At 45.2% G+C, this 22,995-nt stretch overlaps 1 protein-coding gene across 1 annotated transcript in view; it reads left to right on the top strand.

Moving 5' to 3' along the window:
- The window catches only part of XPO7 (exportin 7), a 46,004-nt gene extending 25,614 nt beyond the window's left edge, over positions 1-20,390 (top strand). Inside the window, exons 6-28 of the mRNA XM_066593483.1 lie at positions 1,135-1,239; positions 1,454-1,619; positions 1,711-1,784; positions 1,873-1,992; positions 3,203-3,349; positions 4,461-4,633; positions 6,514-6,707; positions 7,021-7,126; positions 8,488-8,623; positions 10,032-10,105; positions 10,210-10,293; positions 10,574-10,634; positions 11,479-11,587; positions 11,669-11,775; positions 14,001-14,089; positions 15,742-15,849; positions 15,935-16,017; positions 16,112-16,326; positions 17,673-17,811; positions 17,894-18,054; positions 18,848-18,946; positions 19,030-19,157; positions 19,820-20,390. Coding sequence (XP_066449580.1) covers positions 1,135-1,239; positions 1,454-1,619; positions 1,711-1,784; positions 1,873-1,992; positions 3,203-3,349; positions 4,461-4,633; positions 6,514-6,707; positions 7,021-7,126; positions 8,488-8,623; positions 10,032-10,105; positions 10,210-10,293; positions 10,574-10,634; positions 11,479-11,587; positions 11,669-11,775; positions 14,001-14,089; positions 15,742-15,849; positions 15,935-16,017; positions 16,112-16,326; positions 17,673-17,811; positions 17,894-18,054; positions 18,848-18,946; positions 19,030-19,157; positions 19,820-19,913 — 2,772 coding nt within the window. The 3' untranslated portion in view covers positions 19,914-20,390. The remainder of the gene's footprint in view (positions 1-1,134; positions 1,240-1,453; positions 1,620-1,710; positions 1,785-1,872; positions 1,993-3,202; positions 3,350-4,460; positions 4,634-6,513; positions 6,708-7,020; positions 7,127-8,487; positions 8,624-10,031; positions 10,106-10,209; positions 10,294-10,573; positions 10,635-11,478; positions 11,588-11,668; positions 11,776-14,000; positions 14,090-15,741; positions 15,850-15,934; positions 16,018-16,111; positions 16,327-17,672; positions 17,812-17,893; positions 18,055-18,847; positions 18,947-19,029; positions 19,158-19,819) is intronic.
- The last annotated feature ends 2,605 nt before the right edge of the window (positions 20,391-22,995 follow it).

Raw genomic sequence — 22,995 nt, 5'->3', positions numbered from 1 at the left:
CTGAGATCTATCAAGATCTTTCCCTTATTTGTAAGACACAAAGGCAAGGACCTTAAACTGGTGGTAATGCGATATAAAAAGCCCATACGTAGATGTACATACAGACGTGCTCAAGTATGTACAGTACACTATCCTACCAAAAGTAAGTGGACACCTGAGCAAGAATCAAAAGTAGTGTTTATTTTCGTTTGTTATTAACTAGTGGGCCTCCTTTGGCCCTAATGACACCGGATACACTCTGTAACATACTTTCTACTACTGTCTGATACACTTCAGATGGTATTTCCCTCTATTCATCCTGCAAATGTCTGATACACTTCAGCGTGTATTTCCTTCTCTTCATCCTGCAAAAATATGATAAATTTCCTCAAAGATGATGGGTGTGACTTCATATTTCCTGACCCAACCTTTAAGTTCGTCCTAAAGATGTCCAGTAGGGTTCGGGTCGGGACTCTGCAGGCCGGTCCAATCGTGGAAAATCCATATCCTCAAACCAACGCAAAACAGCGTTGGATCTGTGACAAGGCACGCTGTCTTACTGGATGTTTGGCCAACCATTCCCAGAGTATTATCACATGGTCAGCAGCACATTATTGTCTAGAATGTCACAGTACACCTACATGTTCGTGGCTCTTGTCACTACAACCAACGGACCGAGATCATGCCATGTAATACATCCCCAGACCATAACGGAACCTTCACAACAGACTCGAGCAGAAGATGTTTCCCAGATTCCTCCACATCAAGGTACCTCCATCTGATGTGAAGATGGAGTCGTGCGATTCATCACTCCATGGAACGTTCTTCCATTACTTCACTGTCCAATGACAACGCTCCTTGCACCACTGTAGATGGGTTGATGTATTGCGCTGTGTGATGGATGGCTTGAGTGCAGCGGTATAACCCGTATGTTCAATAGTGTGCAGTTCACTATCACAAACTATGGCTGACACCATCAAGGGTCTGCATCCTACGTAGCATGGTTTAGGACAGGTGACTTGTTAATAAGACATGATCCGTTCTACTGATAGGATAATGTATGGTTAAGGGGGACAATGTAGAACAACCTTGGTTCAGCTAAACCTTATAACAAAGTGGAGCAGTGAGATTTGTGGGCCTCTTGTATTTCTGCAGGCAGACGCCACGCACCCTCTGACCAAGCACCGCAAGATTGCTTCATCTTTCCGAGACTCTTCTCTGTTCGATATCTTCACACTATCTTGTAACCTCTTGAAACAGGTATGTATGGAGAACCCAAGTAACACAATGTTATAAATGTGTACCTTCAGTGATATTAATACATGGCCTGCTCGTCCCATATAGCAAGTGCTGCAAGCAAAAGGTAGCATTGCATGGCAGCCATTTAAACAAGTCACCCAGAGCGAGTGGCAGTACTTGTTAGTAGGTCATCGAGGGAAATCTCGAGGTGTAACCTGAATCTTTTTATTTCAAGGCGTCTGGAAAGTCATTGCTTCTCTCCGATGGGTCTCAACAAGATCTTCTTATGCAGCTTCTCAAACTCACCCACAGCTGCCTGAATTTTGACTTCATTGGCACCTCCACAGACGAGTCGTCCGACGACCTCTGCACAGTACAGATCCCCACAAGCTGGCGTTCAGGTGAGAGAGAGAAGAGGAGGTATAAGTTCTTGTAGAATTACCCGCAGGGATGTCCCGGCACCGTCTCATGTAATGTTTCTTGTCTCCGCAGCTTTCTTGGACTCCTCAACACTACAACTCTTCTTTGACCTGTATCATTCCATCCCTCCCAACTTCTCCCCACTGGTGAGTGATGGCTGGTAGAGGAAGAGATAGTTTAGTTCTCTGTTTATCACAGATGGTCGTTACTTGTAGCTTTTCTTCACCTCCTCAGGTCCTCTCATGTCTGGTACAAATCGCCTCTGTCCGTCGCTCCTTATTTAATAATGCTGAAAGAGCCAAGTTCCTCTCTCACCTGGTGGACGGAGTGAAGAGGATTTTAGAAAATCCCCAAGTAAGTATTTGAAGGGTTTGTATAAGGGGGTTAAGGCAAAATATGTTAAACCCCTTGGCGACATCCGATGTACATGTACATCGGATGTGCGCAGGATTTGCATGAAGTGGGCTTGGAAGGCAGCCCCCTCCCTAATTGGTGGGTGTAGGCTGCCTTTGGTATCGTCGTAATCATGCAAAAATTGTGGAATTTATGCTGCAGTTTGTACGCCATGAAAACAATATGGTTGTGTCAGTGATGTCATTTTTGCAGGCCGCAATGGGCCACAGTAAAATCGTTGCCAGTGGTCATATTTACTGATATACTAGCACAAAATACAAGGGCAGGAGTAGAACCACAACCCTCAGCATGCAGATAGCCAAATTGCTAAATGAAGGAGTATTGCATAGGTGCAAAATACTGATGAACAACCACGCTCACCTACCGCAGATTTGGGTGATGGCTGAATATTATACCTGCACGTACAAAGGCCGGTAGACCAACTGATACGTTAAGAGCACCATGCAGGCGTATAACCTATTAATAAAACCACATATGATTCAGCTGGGTGAGTTGCCCGGCATCTCAGAAGTAAACCACTGCAGTACTGCCACCCCGGACCCTACCGGCATTTAAAGCCAGACGGCTTGCCACAAAAATAGCAATAAATCCAAGGTAATTTGTCATCAGTAACAAGGCTGCACTGATAAAAGATAAATGACATATTTGCAGACATTTACTCCATCCCACAGTTGCACACGACCTCTTCTTCAGCTCCTTGGACCTCCGCATTCATTTAGATCCCTCAAAACTAATTCAGACAGCAGCACTCAAGGAGGGGAGGTGGCAAATGTAGCTGTGAGTCCAGGAGAAAGGGATCCCCGAAGATACCGTCCTCCCACACACTCTGGTATCTTCATCTTGTTTGCACTGTGCGTGTCGCCAAACCGCGCCAGTGCATGTGCAGTGCAAAGCAGCCACCATTAGTGGAAACCTTCCTGCGGATCCCTTGGTTGCCCAAAATCCACTTTAAGAAATGCTGGGAAGATAGTAAGGAATAGGATTTCCCTTCTGTTATATCTTCACACCACACAGGGACTAGCTGTGAACCTGCACACAAGACCCCACAGGGCCGCTCACTAGATGTATCATGTGTACAGTGCAAATTCTAAGATCCTTGTCTGGTTTGATCACTTATATGGCTAAAGATCACTGTGTTTCTGCCCCCCAGAGCCTGTCTGACCCCAATAACTACCATGAATTTTGCCGCTTGCTCGCACGACTGAAGAGTAATTACCAGCTAGGGGAGTTGGTGAAGGTGGAGAACTACCCTGAGGTCATCAGACTCATTGCAAACTTCACAGTCACCAGTCTACAGGTACACTAAAGTGAAAAACATCTTTACGCATGGGTGGTTACATTTATGTTGTCGCTTTCTTGAGATGAAGTTACCTGTTACACAAGGGAGAATGTATGAAAACCCCTTCTGGTTTGGCTACACTAGTGGGCCTTCAGTCATACTGAGGGTGAGCAGAGCCGTTTGCAGGAAATTCTATGATGGCTCACAGAGTCTCCTGCACGGCACCATTTAGTACGCCTCAAGTGCTGCACTTCTAGTTGTTTTCTCCTGGAAACAGTCGGCTAGGGGAGAGTATGCCTTTGAAATATGGGATGTGGCACAATTGTTTTTTATTTTCACTCTGACCGATTCTGCATGGAGGAGAAACAGCATTGCATGAAATCTGAGGCATACAGAAATGCAGTTAGGGATCCATGCACCTCTTCAGCTGCTCCATAAGGCTATGCTCACATGGTTGGCGGATTATGGGGCAGAATCTGTGCTAAAATCTGCATCACTGTCTTTACTTTACAGATTTTTCTGACACAGGTTTCAGAAGTGACCTATCCCTTCTTAACGCCGATCAATATCAGAACTTCAACATACAGAGTTTGCCCATTCACAATGCTAAATGTGTGTGAAGATTTGCGGCGCAAACACGGATATTTTTGGCTTAGCTGTGGATTTTTGTCCTGGTTTTTGGGGTGTAACCTGCGCAGAAAAATTCAATGCAGATTCCACCGTGTGCGCATCCCCTTACTACACTGCAGCCATCATACAAGTGCATGAGGGCGAATAAACATAGGCTAGTGAGGTTTGGGTCAACCTTTATCAACCATTTGTCCCCTCGTTATCACACGTTCTCAGCTGAGTATACAGGTGGCTGCAAGACGTCTCTGGTGTTTCTAGAGGAACAGATGGGTTACATGTGAAATCCAACCTGCCTAATCCATGCTGTGGCGTGCCAGAGAGCGTAGTTATGAGTACTACCACAGATTTGGGTCTGATGCTGTATTTAATGATTGTTGTGTACGGATGTGTTATCTGAATATAATGCTTACACTTTTATATTTGCTTTTGATCAATGCTGCTCTTTTTCGTTGAGCACCCATCTGTTGAATAATGAACTTTCCTTTGGATTTTTTTCCAGCATTGGGAATTTGCACCCAATTCGGTTCATTATCTCCTAAGCTTATGGCAGCGTCTTGCCGCATCCGTGCCCTATGTTAAGGCAACAGAACCTCATCTTCTGGAGACGTACACGCCAGAGGTGACCAAAGCCTACGTCACATCCCGCCTGGAGTCCGTGCACATTATCCTCAGGTACAAGAAGAGCGCTGCATAGCGGGATCTTATTCCGTGTCTGTATTGAACACATCGTCCAACACTTGGTGTCAGTAAAGTTAGACCGTTCCACGTTGGCTTCATCTAATGCTTAAATTTAATTTTCAGTTTTTTAGTTATTGTTCATTTAAGCATGCATCGACTTTATTAATAATCCTGCAATGAGAATGTCTTCTCTCAGCTGAGATCTCTGTGGTTATACTAAACTACGACCTCTTTAGAACCAAGGGCATACCTGGTGTACAGGGTGTACGGAGCAGGCTCAGGAGTTGAGTCCCCTCCATACCTGGTAGGTGCTGGATGTGTTAGACAGCTGACATAGCCAGGATCGGAGCTAACTTAAATACACTGCAATACAGGAGTATTGTACAAACGATTACGTGTTAAATCCCTATAGTGGGATGGCAAAGGGAAAGAAATGTAAACAATAAAAACATTTAACATAATTTGTATCCCCACATCTGTAATAGTGATGAGCGAGCATACTCGCTAAGGGCAATTGCTCGAGCGAGCATTGCCCTTAGCGAGTACCTGCCCGCTGGAGCGAAAAGCCCGTTCGGCTGCCGGCGGCGGGCAGGGAGCTGCGGGGCAGAGCGGGGAGGAACGGAGGGGAGATCTATCTCTCCCTCCCCCCGCTCTTCCCTGCTGACTGCCACAACTCACCTGTCACCCACGCCGGCACCCAAACCTTTTCTCTCGAGCGGGCAGGTACTCGCTAAGGGCAATACTCGCTCGAGCAATTGCCCTTAGCGAGTATGCTCGCTCATCTCTCGTCTGTAACACTCTGAATTAGTATTATCTATTAATAAGATTATAAAGCATGCATGATGAATGCATTATAAAAATTACATAATCCAGAGTTTTGGGGCTTATTATTATTAGACCGCCTCCCAAAACATTGAACTAAAAAATAATCAAAGTTCTTTTTCAAAAGTTATGGCTCTTGGAAGGTACAGATGAAAAATGACTGCGGCTTTACTTGACTAAGGCCTCCTGCACACGGATGGAAATTCCACGGTGGGATTTCCTGCAGAATTTCCGCCCGTGCCCGCTGCCATAGGATTGCATTGGATAATGCAATGCTATGCAGACAGCCGCAGTTTGACTACGTGCAATCTCACGCGGTAAACAAATCGCGGCATGTCCTATTTCTGTGTGAGCCTCACAGTGGCCCGCACAGAAACGTCACGGCTGACGTGCCGGCTCCGATCTGCACATGTGCCGGCTGGGCGGCAGTTGGCACGTAGCAGAACGGTGAAGACGCTGGGAGGAGGTGAGCCGTGGTGGTCACTGCAGGGGCACGGGTCGCATCATGCTGCGAGAATTCTCGCAGCTGGATCCAAACTGGCCGTCTGCAGGAGGCCTAAGGGCTTGTTGCACCAAAGTTTTTTGATCTGAGATCAATAAAAATCGATCGAAGATCAAGTAAAAAAAATCGCTGTTTGAGCCCTTGATTTTGGCTGATCAAACTAGTTGAGTTTAGCCTAGCATCCAAAATTTAAGAGGGCTGATAGGCTTTTCCTGGACGATGAAATTACACCCATGTTTGCTGCTGGTAGCGGCCATGTTTTTACTATAATTATGAATGCTGGGGCGATCACCTGACTACAGTCACCAATCGCAGTGCAAAGTACATTTCTTCTAGGTTCAACATTTGATTGCAGATAAAGTGAACTTGGTTTTGCTAATCTGAGATCAAAAAGTGTTGGCGCCTGCATTTTTTTTTTTTTAAAACCAAGTTCAACAACTGATCGCAGCTTAGCTAAACCTGGATCAACAGCATGACTAGTGCAACCAGCCCTAAATGTCTTAGAATGTGTAATCCCAGAATGCAGCCTCTAACTGCGTGCTTTCTGCAGGGATGGCCTGGAAGACCCTCTGGATGATGCAGGGCTTGTGCAGCAGCAGTTGGATCAGCTTTCCACCATCGGGAGATGCGAGTATGATAAGACATGTGCCCTCTTGGTGCAGCTGTTTGACCAGTCAGCCCAGACCTATCAGGAGCTTCTGCAAAGTGGATCTGCACCCAGCATGGAGCTGACTGTGCAGGAAGGTAAGCAGCTCATGTTCGTCAAAGAAGCGGGTGAAGCTGCTAATTGAAATTCCTAAATGGAAATCTACATGTGAGAATGGCTGAAATAAAAAACTAAAGCGCCCTCTGCCAGCCAGGGCAGTCACCCACTCCAGACACCTCTTAATGAGCCAGAATGGTGCCATGCAAGAACGTCCCCCACTTTGGGTGACCCCAGAGAGTCTATAGTCCGCGCTGTTTCTGCTTATCTCCTCACTCTTGGTGTCTGGCTGTTTCTGCTGGAATCACTATTTTTATACAATAAGCTGATGCCTCTTTTTTTTCTCTCTCTCAGGTCGGCTCACTTGGTTGGTTTACATTATTGGCGCAGTGATAGGAGGCAGGGTGTCTTTTGCTAGCACTGATGAACAGGATGCCATGGATGGAGAGTTAGTGTGTCGGTAGGTTTTGTTTGAATGGTATCTCCACTAGTACCTTGAGCTCTCTACTTGCAATCCATTATAGCAGTTGACTAGACCATGTATGCTTGCCCATTTGAATGGTCACCATCTACCCCTATATTTCCACTACAATAGTCATATGCAACTTCCCTCAGCTATAACAGTGGATTGCAGAAGACTTAGCAGCCAGATCTGTGGTGAACTGCTGCTGATGACTCCCCTTACATGAGGGTTTGTCCAGCTACCATAGGACAAACCCTATCTGCAATAATAGGAAGGCATTTTAATATTTTCCGAACTGCTGCAGACCACACCTCTGCTTGCTGGATGTGAAGAGAAACTGTCAACATACTTACTGTAGATTCACCTTTCACTCTTGATTTAATAATTGTGAATAGGGAAAGGGAAATTAATATTGACATATAACTAATGGTTATAACATCAGGAGGTTTAATTTAAAGGGGTTATCCCAAAATCGAAAGTTATTCCCTGTCCACAGGGTAGGTCGCTCATGCACATTACTGCTCCATTCACTTTCAATGGGGGTGTCGGAGATGGCCAAGTACAAGCACTCAGCAATTTCCGTCAGCCCTATTGAAATTAATACTCTGAAAGAGGCGAAGGCAAGCCGCCACAGGAAGAACCAGCAGCCATTTCCCAAAGCTGAGGAGCGGCCAGAAGGTGAAGTGACTTCTACCAAAGAGCTCTTATAATCCATGGGCCGAAGATGACGGCAGCAAACTGAGTGGAAGGGGAGGGAGACTCCCTTTCTGCATGGGGCTCGTTCCCGAAAGAAGGTGATTTGTCCTCTTCCAGGTCCATCATGCAATCTGCTGGACACGTGAGACTGGTCCCCAACATGGCTGCAGTGATGACAAGAAGTGGACAGGGGGCCCCGTTCTCGTGATCGGTGAGGATTCGAGCAGTGAGACCCCCACTGATGATAAAGTTATCCCTTAACTTGTGCATAGGGGATTACTTTAGATTTTTGGATAAACCCTTTAAGAGCCTTTTACACAGCTCAATGGCCAACCAAGAGTGTTCATAAGAAAGTATGTTTGCCCAATCATCAGGCCATGTGAAGGGGCCACCGATCACCCAAAACACGAGCAAACACATCTTTCATGCGGCACCAGAAATCATTGTTGGCAGCACGTCTTCCCGTGTTAATGGGATATGAGCTGCCAACTGTGATGATGGAGTATTAGGGACAAACAATTGTATGAGCGACTGTTTCTCGCCCATACTTTGTAATTTGGCTTATGTGAGGATGGGCTAACTGAGTGCCGATCTTGTTGATCAGTGAGCATTACATGGATCCCATTGACTTTTAGTCTAAACTAATCTATTCTCCTCAACAGTGTGCTGCAACTGATGAACCTCACAGATTCACGTCTAGCCCAGGCTGGCAACGAGAAGCTAGAGCTATCAATGCTGAGCTTCTTTGAACAATTCAGGAAAATATACATTGGGGATCAAGTGCAAAAGTCATCCAAGGTAAGTGGTCAGAGTCTTGCAAAATGTGAGAAAAGAAGGAATAATGAAAACAAAGGTTTGGTACCGTGTTAGCCAGTAGAGCAAAATGTGATTGTTACCAGCAAGAGAAACCAAGTAATCTTGTAGATATGATACCTTTTAATGGCTAACAAAAATACATGATGTTACAGCGAGCTTCCGAACCAACGCAGGGCTCTTCTTCGGGCTTAAATTAAATAGATTCGAAGAGGCGTGAATATTTATGTACACTTATGACACACATACTTATGACAAGGCACAGATATGGATGTGATTGGTTTGCACGTAAAGGAATACTGCAAACATTTTCACTAGACACTGATAAGGGAGTGAAAGTTTTATGGTCACTGAATTAAGGCCCATTTAGACACACCGATTATCGCTCAGAATTCGCTCAAAAACTGTCTTTTGAGTGATAATCATTGTGTCTAAATGTGCCCATCTTTCACTTTTAGGCCAAACGTTGTCATCTGCCCGGGGAGAGCTGATTACAGCTGATAACATTGTATCAGCTGTCAGCCCCTCTGGCAGAACAAAGCGAAAGTAATTGGGGAACAGCGTAAAGTCTGTTCCCTGAATACAGCTCCCGGCAGCTCACACGCTACTACTTGGTACTAATAGGCATTAATACCAAGTAGTAGTTTGTGCAAAATGATCGCTCAAAGGCCATCTTTTGAGCAATTATCTTTGCAGTTTAAATGCACCTTTACTGTTGGGGGGGGGGGGGGTCACCAGACCAGGAATACTGCAACAGACATGGATGTGATTGGTTTGCACTTAAAGAAATACTGCAACAGACATGGATGTGATTGGTTTGCAAACATTTTTAACTAGACACTGATAAAGGAGTGAAACTTTTATGGTGCCTGAATTACTGTTGGGGGGTGGGGTTCACCAGGCCAGCAGTCTTATCTATGTTCTAGATGTCGCATACCTCCCATTCACGCATGAGACCTCTATAACACAGATAAGACTGCTGTCCTGGTGAACATTTTCCCTCCCACAACAGAGAAGAGCCCTGCGTTGGTTCGGAAGCTTGCATTAACATCATGTATTTTTGTTGGCCATTAAAAGGTATCTATCTACAAGATGACTTGGTTTCTCTTGCTGAGAACAATCTCACAAAAGAAGGAATGCGATGCCACTTTGTGCTTCATGAGCTGGGGTGCATCCCTCGCCAACCAGATGTGATTGACAGCTATCTCCGTTACTACCCTGCTAAATGGAGAGCTGCCAATCATAATGTTGGGTGAGAGGTGCCCTCTGGTTCACATAGGCTGGCTCAACACATTACAAGTCTTTCTTGACTCATTAAGGAGTGTCTGCCCACTATTGTCCCTGTTGCTATGACATGTGCATCACTAATACACTACTGCCTTCTCTCTTACAGCTTTATCGTCGTCTTTCAGACGTTTTGGGTCTGAATGATGAGACTATGGTGCTGAGCATTTTCATTGGCAAAATGTGAGTTATTTTCTAGCTTATAGGAATGCGATTTATCACAATTACCATATAAGTTATGTTGTGTAAGAAGAGAATAGTAACCTGTTGCCTTGTGTTTCCCACAGTATCACCAATCTCAAGTACTGGGGTCGCTGTGAGCCCATCACATCAAAGACTTTACAGCTGCTGAATGACCTGTCTATAGGATATCCTTGACTGTGGGGGATAAGTGTAGCTACACCGGTATTAGACCCTGGGTTACATTGATCTGAAGGGGAATGGCTCTTTGTGTGCTCATGTAGGATGCTTACACATTGGGAGTCAGCAGCCTGTGAGCCTTTGATCAATGTTATCTCTATGATCTATATGGGGAACGTTATCCATGCAGTCTTGATTTTGTGAAGACTGAAGGAGCTGTAAGATATTCGCCTCACTAGAGGAGTCTTTTCTTTATCCTATGCTGCTTTTGTCCTTAACCTCTCGCACATACAGCAGTGTAAGGAAGCTGGTGAAGCTCAGTGCCGTCCAATTCATGTTAAACAACCACACGGTGAGTAGAGCTGACGAGATTTACCCAGTGGGAAGTAAATAACGTTTATCATGTCATTGGCTCGTGTAAAAAGTTGTCCAACATTTGGAACCTAAAATAAATAAATTACGGTGGGAGGTTTCTGGGGGGATTTAATAAATAGCATCCCTGGTGCCTGGGGGGATTTAATAAATAGCATCCCTGGTGCCTGGGGGGATTTAATAAATAGCATCCCTGAGCCTGGGGGGATTTAATAAATAGCATCCCTGGTGCCTGGGGGGATTTAATAAATAGCATCCCTGGTGCCTGGGGGGATTTAATAAATAGCATCCCTGGTGCCTGGGGGGATTTAATAAATAGCATCCCTGGTGCCTGGGGGGATTTAATAAATAGCATCCCTGGTGCCTGGGGGGATTTAATAAATAGCATCCCTGGTGCCTGGGGGGATTTAATAAATAGCATCCCTGGTGCCTGGGGGGATTTAATAAATGGCATCCCTGGTGCCTGGGGGGATTTAATAAATGGCATCCCTGGTGCCTGGGGGGATTTAATAAATGGCATCCCTGGTGCCTGGGGGGATTTAATAAATGGCATCCCTGGTGCCTGGGGGGATTTCATAAATGGCATCCCTGGTGCCTGGGGGGATTTAATAAATGGCATCCCTGGTGTCTAATTTGTTAATGCCTACATTCCTGGGGGAGTTTACCTAAGAGAGCTGTAAATGGCCTCCGTCATGTTGTGTCTGCAGTGGCTGGAGCAGGAGAATGGAGAGCTCTACTATGAGATTTAACAAATGTGGACAGTCCTAGTTTGTACTAGTTGCATCAGCACATTGTAACACTGGGATGTGTCCATTGTCTTGCAGAGCGAGCACTTTTCCTTCTTGGGAATCAACAGCCAATCCAACTTGTCAGACATGCGCTGCCGGACTACCTTCTACACAGCACTGGGACGCCTTCTCATGGTGGATTTAGGTACTGCCTTATATTTAAACGCACTGATAAACCCTAGTAGTGATCAGATCCAGCATTTGCTATATTTTGCTTCATCTATAGGAGAGGATGAGGAGCAGTTCTCTCAGTTCATGATGCCTCTCACCGCTGCCTTCGAGTCAATGGCCCAAATGTTCAGCAGCAACAGCTTTAACGAACAAGAAGCCAAGGTAATAAGGACAGCTGATTACTGTATCACTACACCGATAACTGTCGTTATATTGAATCATTGTAGCCTCACTTACTTGTAAACGGCACAAGCGTGTTTGCATCTATAGATTCCCAGTAGCCAAATTAAATTGAAGTTAATCATGAAATGTCCCAATGCTACCACAGCGCTTTACACCTAGACATCTGTACTGAGACACTTGGGGATGATGATGCAGCATGAAGCCTCAGGAGGTTGCCTCCTATGAACTGAGATGCTGACGGCAAAAAAACTGTAAGGAGTGATGTATATTCTCAGTGTAGCCTCCACAAATGGTAGAAAATAAGTCTTTTTAGGTCTAAAATTATTAGTTAATGGTTGAGGCTCTGTTTACCTAACACAGAGCGCTCCAAATCCCCTGCATGAACATAGACTTAACAGCTATGTAAACCTTTGCACTCCTTTTTTGTATGTATTAATGTTTTTGGAAATGAAGGCTTTTTGTAAGTGGATTTCATTAAAAATATTTGATTGTTTTTGATATCTATACTTATAGAGCCTCGTGTGGCGCAGAGTATGCTAAGGCAGCAGAAATGCAGTCCTAAGCTCTCGCTCACAACCTGAAGGTTGTGAGTTCACTCCCCGCTCAACGTAGACTCATCCTTCCGAGGTCGGTAAAATGAGTATCCAGCTTAGTGGGGGGCTAATAAAGTCGGCACTATACAAAAGAGGCAGTATTAAAAATAAATAAAAATTAAAATGTGTGTATGTGTTATCCAAGGCATGGCAGACTGGAGGCAAATCTTAGTCATAGCAAACTGACAGCTCCTTCCCTAGCCCTAGAGGAGCTCCCCTGTTGTAAACTTGCATTTACTGGCTTTTCACTGAGCTATGCTGGACAGAGGGCTGTAATTCATTTCTGGTAAATCTATTGTGCAGAAACAGAGAGTAGACCATCCTCCATCAGAAGATGGAGAGATAGCTCTATAGTATTATGCTGCACAGCCTCTGAAAGAGGGAAGGGTGAGCTAAACTTGTGTGTGTACATTCATGAGAGAGATCAGTGCTGGGAACACCCCCCTTCCTTTCCCCAAGCCAGAAACTTAAATGTAGAAGAGCCTGCAAGCAAAGTATGAAGCTTTCTAAATGCATGAGAAGGTAAGCTCAATGCAAGAAAAAAAAAACTAATTAGTGCATCATTTTTTTTTCTGCAGGGACTTGCTAAGATATTTGTGTATTGATTTTTCTTACACAAAGGTTTCCATGGCCTTTAAATGGTCAATGACTTTTCAAATCTGTGCTTATGTGATAATCACTTTAATTACCTAAAATGTTTTTGTGTTGAAAAATGATTCAAGTGCAGTTCACTAGGGGTCTACCTTCCTTCTAATTTGCAGTCCACTGGGTGTTGTCATGTAAAACCCAGCTCTAGTAGCAGAGACACGAAGACAAATAACGGGGGGTTCTCATGCTGCTCATAGAAGTCTATGGAGAGGAGGAGGAGGAGGAGGAAGCTGCTGCACCGAGAGAGAATCAGATAAACTCACACAGTTGTCCTGCTGTAGCTAATAGGGTTTACTGTTTTACAGTTACTGAAACCACATATGCACTGCTCAGTACCGTTGTATAATGTCCTCTATGCTGATGTTATGTATGAAGATGTGCTATAGAGATAGGAGAGCAGGAGAACTTCTTTTCTATGTGCACATTGTATGGAGACATCATAGCAGCTACTTTACATTAACCAGCTCAGGGAAGACTGAGAATTAGAGATTGTCTGCAGCTGGAAAAACTACTGATAAATGCAGGATATGGTCATTTTAACCCTTTCCAATCCAATTTGTATCCTGGTTTTCCTAGGGGGCTTACTCTTTTTCTGCCGTTATACAACAGCGCTATATGCTGGCTAAAGCCAGTACTGCATGAGGTGACACGTTGGATAGGCTCTGACAGCAGAGAGGCTGGCAATATACAGTAAGAGAACCCCGATTGATGTCTTCCAACATCGGAGCAGTACAGCCTTAAATCATAATGTTTACAGAGGTCAGACAGTGGATTGGAAAGGGTTAAATGATATTGTTGGCTACTAGGGGCAGCTCACTGCATACTGTAATAGCAAATCCAATGTATAATCGGTATACAGTAAACACCTTCTAGTGGCAGTTACCATTTAGAATTTTAAAAAATGGGGTTGGGCATTGACGATAACCCTTGACATTCTCTTCTTCTTTTTTTTTTTTTTTATAGAGGAGTCTGGTTGGACTGGTGAGAGATCTGAGAGGAATCGCCTTTGCATTCAATGCTAAGAGCAGCTTCATGATGCTGTTTGACTGGATGTATCCTGAATGTTTCCGAATTCAGCTTTAGGATAGTTGGGGTATACAAATATACATTGACACCTAATGCTGCAGTATCGCTGGTCTTGAGATCCATCAAACCGCTCATAATCATGTATATTGTTCCTGTCTGCGGATGGCGTGACTTGGGGCCCTTCTACACGTAGTACAAGTATCGTTCACATAATCTTTGCATCATGCAAAAGCGAACAATCATTCAGTGGTTGCCCCAGCAACCTAATTGTCGAGACTAGCATCACTCTGTGGACACCCTAGACCAGATGAAGGTCCCCAGGTCTGTCTTGTCATATTTCTCTACATAGTGACAATATAGAAGTATTCCAATATAATGTAATTATAAAAGATAATGTTCAATGAACGTTCCATTATGGGGTGAAAATCAGAGTAATAAGAATGGTGCCGCTATCAGTCCATGGGAGCCCGCTGTGCCACACACTGGTTTGGTTTTAGTCCAGATTCAGAGGTGACGCCTTAGTAACCCTTGTCTTCATCCTTTCACCCCACCAGTTGGGATCTGAGCTACGCTGTTGGGTCCCCAGGCTATTGCACTGGAAATGGTTCCAGTAACATGGCTGCTGACACAATAGCCCTAAGCATGTGAACAGAGGCGTAGTCAGACCAATCCAGGTCACGGTAGGTAGCGTAAGGCGCCTGTCCACAGACTTAGCAATATTTTGCCGCGGGGGAGGGCACTGTAAGGTCTCCACGATGAGCCTATCTATGTGATAGGCTCACCGCGGAGAATTGCAGCATGCCGCGATTTTAATGACTCGAGCGGAGAATCGCTATTATTCTCCACTCGTGGACGTTGGGCTGCGCTTTCCATAGTTATCCTATGGAAAGCGTGTCATGCGATCTTGCTATGACATCTTGCCGGTGGACAGGCAGCCTAACTTCAGAGATCAAGACACACAGAACAGGCTCAGCAGGCCAGAGGTCGGGGCAGACAGCGGAATGGTCAATACAATAAGCAGAGGTCAGGAGTGGAGAATGTAGAGAAGTCCGATATAGCCAGAAACCTAAACGAGAAGTCAATATAAATGAAATAGCTGGACCAAAGGCTTGGAAACCCTGATCCTTTCCCAATTGAAGGGTGCGTGATATAGCCAGGGATTCCTCATGTTTGACGTGGAAGATTTAGCATGGGTAGGTGCACACGATTCGGGACAACCAACACAGACTGGGCAGACACTGGAGCCAGGGGTCAGCAGGAACGAAGAGAAGGACGTGCTTTACACAGTCATCAGCAGTGGAAGGAGATTAAGATGACAGCCGTGAACTGTAACAAATGGTAGGCTTAGAAACTACAACTTGCCCTGCAAAAAGCAAAAGTTGCTGCTTTGCTGTATTGCAGTATGGCAAGAAGAACAATCCAAAAATTCTGTGGGTCCTGATGGCCAGAATAGCCTGGTCCTCCAGGGCTTAATCTTCATTCATAAGAATCGTGGGACCTGCAGTTGAGGCAGCATGATCTTATCGATGGGGTTCCTGAAATCCATCATCATACGCAAGACCAGTGCCGCATTATAGGAATTGATGATGCAAGATAAAACCAGTCCACCACAATCTAGTCAGGAGATTCCTGTGGACATTCAGAAGAGATGGCCATGTTGTTCCTTAGCCCTCCTCAGATACCCAGCATACATGCCCATCCTGCAGAGAGCGCTAGAGCTCTGGTTCCACGACCCGGCCTGCACCACGCCCATCCTGAAGCTCATGGCAGAGCTGGTACACAACAGGTTTGTTTTTTATTCCATTTCCATCTTCTTACTTCTTTCTTGACCCGTCAGTGACCTTTAGGTACATATCTGTCTTCCCCTGCAGGTCGCAGAGGTTACAATTTGACGTCTCGTCTCCAAATGGCATTCTTCTCTTCCGAGAGACCAGCAAAATGATCACAACTTACGGTACGTCGCCTAATGTCCTCTTTCTGATGAACCTTGTCATGTTGTCTTTCCAGCTGTTCTGGGGTTAATGTACGCACATCATTTTCACCATCAGGTAATAGGATCCTGACTCTGGGCGAGCTTCCGAAGGAGCAGCTCTACGTACTGAAGTTGAAAGGAATCTCCATATGTTTCTCGGTGCTAAAAGCTGCTCTCAGTGGTAGCTACGTCAATTTCGGGGTCTTCCGCCTGTACGGTGATGAAGCTCTGGATAATGCTCTTCAGACCTTCGTCAAACTACTGCTGTCTGTGCCACACAGTGATCTGCTGGTAATTCTCTTCTGACTGTTATGCCTTCTACCACAAATGTCTCCTTCCGTGGAATGTTTAATGATATAAAGGTTGACATTATAGTAACACTTCTTTAACCCTGTAGTGACCAAGCGCGGTAAATAGCAGGTGCACGGATTAAAGCGAGCCGTGCCTGCAGTTACAAGCATTGGCCACTTCAGAGGTTGGAGCAGAGACTTCTGCTCTGACACCTGTGTAATTGCGGCACTGTTACCGGGCACACAATCAGCTGATCGGTCGGGGTCCTGATCGACAGACCCCAGCCAATCAACTGTTGATGACCTAGCTTGAGGATAGGTAATCAACATTATTCTCTCTGGGAAACCCCTTTAACACAGTAAACAGTGTTAGAGTCATTTTGACGCAAAGTAGGCACGTCCAAAAATTGCATCTAAAAGAAGCAATGGTTTCCTAAGGGTTCTTTGAGATGAAGGTTTTTTCCCTTTTTTTTTTTTTTTTTTTGACGCACCGAAAATAATCGCGTGGCAAAAGATAGCGTAATAGGCGCGTTTTTTTGACACCGAGATTTCTCTCGGTCAAAAGATAGGACAAGTGCTGTGTGTTGACGGCACAAAGCCGGCAGCTCCCGTAGACTCCTATGGGAGACGGCTGGCAAAAGGGAGGGGGAGCAGCAAACTCTCGAATACTAGCCACAACATCTTCGTGGCTGCTCTCCGTTCACATGATTAAGCGCTCCGATTGCAACGAAGAAGTTTAAATGGCAATGGTGGAAATGCTGCTTTTTTGGCATTTTCTCTCAGAATAAAATAAAAGTTAAACAAAAAATTATTTGTACTGCCGAAATGGACGGAACATACAACTCCTCCCAGAAAAACCCAGACCTCACGCAGATACATTGATGGAAACATGTTTTTGCTCTTGAAATGCAGGGATGAAAAAAAGACTTTAATTTGCTTAACCCTTAAACGGCTTAATGCAGCGATTTTGGGACCAGATGGCTGACAGATTATTAGATATCCTGGATTATCGGACAGTCTTCTTGCATAGCTTGACATGGCACTAATTAAACATTGTCAGACTGCGCAAGGAGACGGCCCACTCATACATTTCCAGGAGGAATAACAGTGGAACAGCACAGATATATAAGAGACAAGTATTTACTAAAACAGACATGTTAGAGCTGACGGACCCTCGTTAATGGTGCATTTGTAGTGAAACGTGGCAGAATGTTGCCGTACCAACAAGTCTGTCCGCAGCTCCGGACTCTGCGGCGTTACATTACACTCACATGTGATTGGCCGTTCTACTCGTGAGATTACAGTCTTATGTTTGGGTTTCTGAAGTTGGGGTCTTCTGTTTTGTAGGATTATCCGAAGCTCAGTCAGTCATATTATTCGCTCCTGGAGGTGCTGACTCAGGATCACATGTCTTTCATCGCCAGCCTGGAGCCACATGTCATCATGTACATTCTCTCCTCCATCTCCGAGGGCCTCACAGCTCTGGGTAAGGCAGGTCCTGCTTACTTTTTCCTTGTAATCTCCTTATTTTGTGTCATTTTCTGATGGACCGTGTCTTGTGTTCACAGACACCATGGTGTGCACAGGGTGCTGCTCATGCCTGGACCACATAGTCACATACCTCTTTAAACAGCTATCTCGCAGTGGTAAGAAACGGGGAGCGCCGCCGCCGCAGGAGAGTGAACGCTTCCTCCACATCATGCAGCAGCACCCGGAGATGATCCAACAGGTGACACATCCATCATGCAGTACATACCCTATTACAATGGGCGAGACCCTAACCACTATTTTGGTAGGGATTCATCCCACTGCCGGGGACATGGCAGAGAAGGATCAAAGATATAGTGAGAGGTCAAATATATATACACTATCAATAGATACGATTGTTGCCTCCCTATTGCAAATTATAAACATGATAAAAGTCAACAAGATGTATAACCATATCAGAAAACACGAGGCCACATTCAAGTGAATGGGACTGGCTGGAGATCCCTGCACTGCTATGCTGGGAAGACTTAGAAGGGGACACAGCTCGTTCAGTGCTGCGTACCCTTCAGTCTCAGGATTAGTCCACTTTACAAGATGGAAGTAAACCCGTTTAAAGCTAATTTAAGTGGATGTGTGTTCGGCCGTACTCAGGTCTGTGTCCTGGTTTGTTATCATTGCAAACCAATACACAGCGCTGGATCCCTCAGGAGACAAACCCCTGCAGCGCCCAGTGGACTCCATTGACTTATAAGCCAATGTTCTCGCATGGCGGATACGCTGCATATTTTCTGCTGCCAATTTGCGTGCAGCGTAGTACAAGAACGGCAAAGAAAATAGAATTGATAGACATCTCATAAGCTGCGTTAAAAAAAAAAAAATCTAAAGTGTAAATTAGACGCAAGACGGATTTTGAATCCGCATCCGGCACTATTTATCCCGTCAAAAACTATGGCCTCGGCTCTTAATGGGGCCTCTGTATGTTTTATGCATGATCTTTAATTTCCATTTCTACTTTCTTACTTCTTCCCCCCCAGATGCTTTCCACTGTTCTCAATATCATTATCTTTGAAGACTGCCGAAATCAGTGGTCAATGAGCCGGCCATTGTTAGGACTGATCCTCCTCAATGAGAAGGTAACCAGTATATAGCTAATTTACACATCATACAATTTATTATGGTCCTTCGTCCGCCAACTTGAATGCCTTTTGTCTGTTAGTATTTCTCGGACCTTCGGAGAAGCATTGTCAGCAGCCAGCCCCCGGAGAAGCAGCAAGCCATGCATTTATGCTTCGAGAACTTAATGGAAGGAATTGAGGGGAACCTACTCACAAAAAACAGAGACAGGTTAGTAGCGTAAAGGTAGCGTAACACGTTGTTCTAAACGCTCTACTCATTGTACATTTGAAAGGAGCAGATATGGTAGAATACATGACAGCCCTGCAAGCCTTCACTAGGCCCTGGGCTGCCATGGCCACCATGGGCATTCCACGATCGCATTACATGGGGGGGGGCAGTGGTGAGTCAGAGGGGGGAATTACCAGGCATGTAAGCTGTCAAAAAAAACCCTGATCGCAGCTGTTTGCGGCGGTTGTCATCTCCTGAACCTGCTTCATACTCTGCTCTGTCACAGACATAGGACAGGGTTTATATCCATTTTATCTAAGGTCAAAACAATTGCTATTTTTTTTCATCCCGTATCAGTCAGGCTTTGCTCATGGAAGTATGAGAGTCACAGGGTCAAATCAACACACTCCCAAGAACGACGCCATTGCTGTCCACAGGTTGTGTGTGGTATTGCAGCTCAGCACTACTCCCTTCAATGGAGCTCAACGGCAACACCAGACAGAACCCTGTGGCCATGTTTTTCTAAACCCTTTAAATACAAGTGATCCGTGTATTATCATCTTCTTTGGTTACATTACGGCGTACGCAGTACACAGCAGTGGCTTCTATGGAATATACGAATATACGCCCTGACTTGTCTCTGTCCCTTCTCTTCTCTACAGGTTTACGCAGAATCTTTCAGCCTTCCGACGAGAAGTCAACGACTCAATGAAAAATTCAACCTGCGGCCCCAACAGTAATGAAATGATGAGCTGACCTCTCCCCACACCTCCAGCCATCCTCTTCCTCATCATCTTCCTCCCCTTGTATAAAAACCCTGCACATTTTTTGGTAATGTTTTGAATTCTTTCTACGGACAGGGGAAATATTTGGCGAGTGGATCTCTGCCTCCTCCCCCCCCCCTCTTTCCACAGAGTGGAGGCGGTTGGGTTGCTGATGAGCGAATGTTAGAGTCATGCCTGTTCACCTGGACTTGAGCCCCTATCGGAAAAAAAAAAATTACAATATATAAATATATATAAATATATATATTATATGTATGTATGTGTCATTTGGAGTGACAAGTAAAATCACCCCCTCCCCCCCACAGATTCCCTTTTACCCCCCTCAGCGTGGATGAACGGAGGAGTGGCAGAGCATTACATTGTTAGAGCGAAGCTCTGCAGAGACTGCACTTAAAGGGTGAACAGGTTTTGCAAGGACATTTTGTAATAAACAATCCTGTATACTGAGGGAACGAGCCCTCTCTGCACTTTTTTGTGACTGTGGGATGCATGATATACAACAAAACCATCTCTCTTTCTTTCTTTCTCTCTCTCTCTCGTTGGATCTTTGGCGCCTCCTGGATGCAACCAGAGAAAATGCAGCCAACCATACAGCACTTACACGACTCACACTGAAGTATTGGGAAAGCAGTAGTTTATACACAGTGCTTATTATAGCCTGCGGTGTAATCCAGGATTGCCTCACTTGTCCCGGATGGATCTCTCGAAACTGTAACATCTTGACATGACATGCTGGTTATTGTTGCGTTCAGATATGAAGGATGCTTAACGTACGTAACCTGCTTCTTTACTGATGGTTGCAAATACTTAAAGGGAACCAGTCACCATCTTTTTGCAGCCCTCACTGAAAGATAGTACAAGTCACACTGATTACAGTGATATGACTGCCGTGTGTATCTGTGCAGTAGCTTTGGAGAAACTTGCATTTTGTTAATAGCACCCAGGAGTAGTCCTAAATATTCATGAGCTGCACACTAGCCACACCCATCCTCCAGCCAGTGATTGGCAGCTCTCTCTATAGGCAGACAGCAGTCAGCCAGTGACTGGAGGACAGAGTGGGTGTAGTTAGCCTGCAGCTCATGAATATCCAGGACTACTTCATAGTCCTATCTGCATGTGCTGCTACTGATAAAATGCAAGTTATACTCTCCTTGGTCCCCGCAAGTCCCTGGACGGTGGCTCTGGGTCTCCTCACTGACATAGTGTTTACAGGCTGCAGCAGCTTGTGACAACCTGTAGACAGGCTGCTGCAGCCAATGACAGAGCTCAGCGACTGATTGCTGAACTCTGTCATTGGCTGCTGCAGTCTGTAAGCATGTTGGTGAGAAGACCCATAGCTGCCAGCAAGCGGAGGCTGCGTGCACATATAGTGGATTTTGGTGAAGATCCACAGCATATTTTGCGCCGCGGCTTCTACAGGGTTACAGTAAATTTTTATAAATCTTTCACAAATTTTTGATCATGGCCGGTTCTGCTGTTGACTCTGCTGATCTGTAATGAGGGGGCTGCGGCGCTCACCTGAGTGCTGCATAGAAGACTGCTGAAGCGATCAGCAGGGTCTCGGACACCCACTGATCAAAACTTTTGACATGGCGTTCTGATATGTCAAGAGTTTATAAAAAGTGCCGTTACTCTTTTTGATGCGGATCTGCACCAAAATCCTCAGAATTTGACACTGATCCACAGCAGCTTCCACCCTCTTCAAAAGAAGGGATGTAGTCTGCTGCAGATCTGCCTCAAAATCCACTGCGGAAAATGTACATCAAATGTTAAAACGCCCTTAGCTTAGATTTACGCACAACATTTCAATGAGTGTTTTTAGGATCGGGAATGCTGCAGCCGGATGTTAGGTCTACTTGCAGCATTTAGCGAATTCAGCATCGCTCTGGGAACGGCGTCTTTATGGTGTGTTTGTATATTTTTTGTGAGATAAAGGCTGCTGGAGACGCTGAGCGCACAGGGCGATATTAGAAAAAAAATGTTCTTCCCCCAAGGTTTTAAAAACGCTGCAGAAATAATGTGTATTACGAAACATACTTGAAGCGCCGTAAATGAAAGAGACACGATGGATACAATTGTTATACTCTGCAAACTCTTGATGGACACTCTGCAGAATAGGCCATGAAAAGTAGATCAGCGGAGGTCTGCTGTCCTCTGGGATGCTGCGCTTGTGCACAGAGCTGATTTCTGCAGGAAGCAGACAGCAGACTTCCCCCTAGTGGCTAGGTTTGCTGTTGCAGGCCAAGTTTCCAATGAATAGAAGCTTTGCCTGTAAGACCAAGTCTGCTGCCGTCCGCTCGGTACTTGAGCACATCGGCCCAGAAAACAGCTGATCGGCGAAGGTCTTGGGCAGTGGAGCCCCACCAATCTGCTATTGATGGCCTATGCTATGGATAGGCCCATCGGTAGATTACATCTGGACAACAACCTTGACCCCTTAAGGATACGGCCTATTTTGGCCCAAAGGACACAGCGATTTTTCTGGGGATTTTCCTCTCCACATATTAAACCCCCTCCCCTCCCCCCCCCCCCTCCCTTTTTTTTTTTATTTATTTTTTTAACATTGTTGCCTTCAAAGTCCCATAAGACCTCTGTGAGGGCGGCTTCTTTGCTTAATGAGCCGTAGTTTTTATTGGTACCATTTTGGTTTACGCACGGCTTTTTTTTAAATCACTTTTATTGAATTTTTTCAGTTTTTGCTGTGCCGTGGATAGTGTGTTCAATTTATTGTACAGGTCGTTACCGATACGATAATACCAAACAGGGAAAAGTGCGCAAAAAGGGGTTTTTTGGTTTTGTTTTTTTTGGGGGGACCTTAAATATAGGTGCTCTGATCGTTGTGATGCATTACGGCACTTCTGTAGTGCAAGGAATTATCACACATAATACTGATCGCAGGCCCAGACACCAGTGTGTGGAGTTCAGTTGCTATGGCAACCCATCAGCCCTCCACGACGACATCACAGAGGCAGCGTGCTACCTGTGAGTCCCTTACATGCCTTGATGCACATTGATTGTAGTACTTCATGGGTTAAGAGTCTGGATCAATGAGA

This window comes from Eleutherodactylus coqui, chromosome 2, assembly GCF_035609145.1.
Source record: "Eleutherodactylus coqui strain aEleCoq1 chromosome 2, aEleCoq1.hap1, whole genome shotgun sequence".
NCBI lineage: Eukaryota > Metazoa > Chordata > Amphibia > Anura > Eleutherodactylidae > Eleutherodactylus > Eleutherodactylus coqui.
Note: the sequence above shows the minus strand (reverse complement) of the source record. Positions and strands in the feature narration are given on the sequence as shown.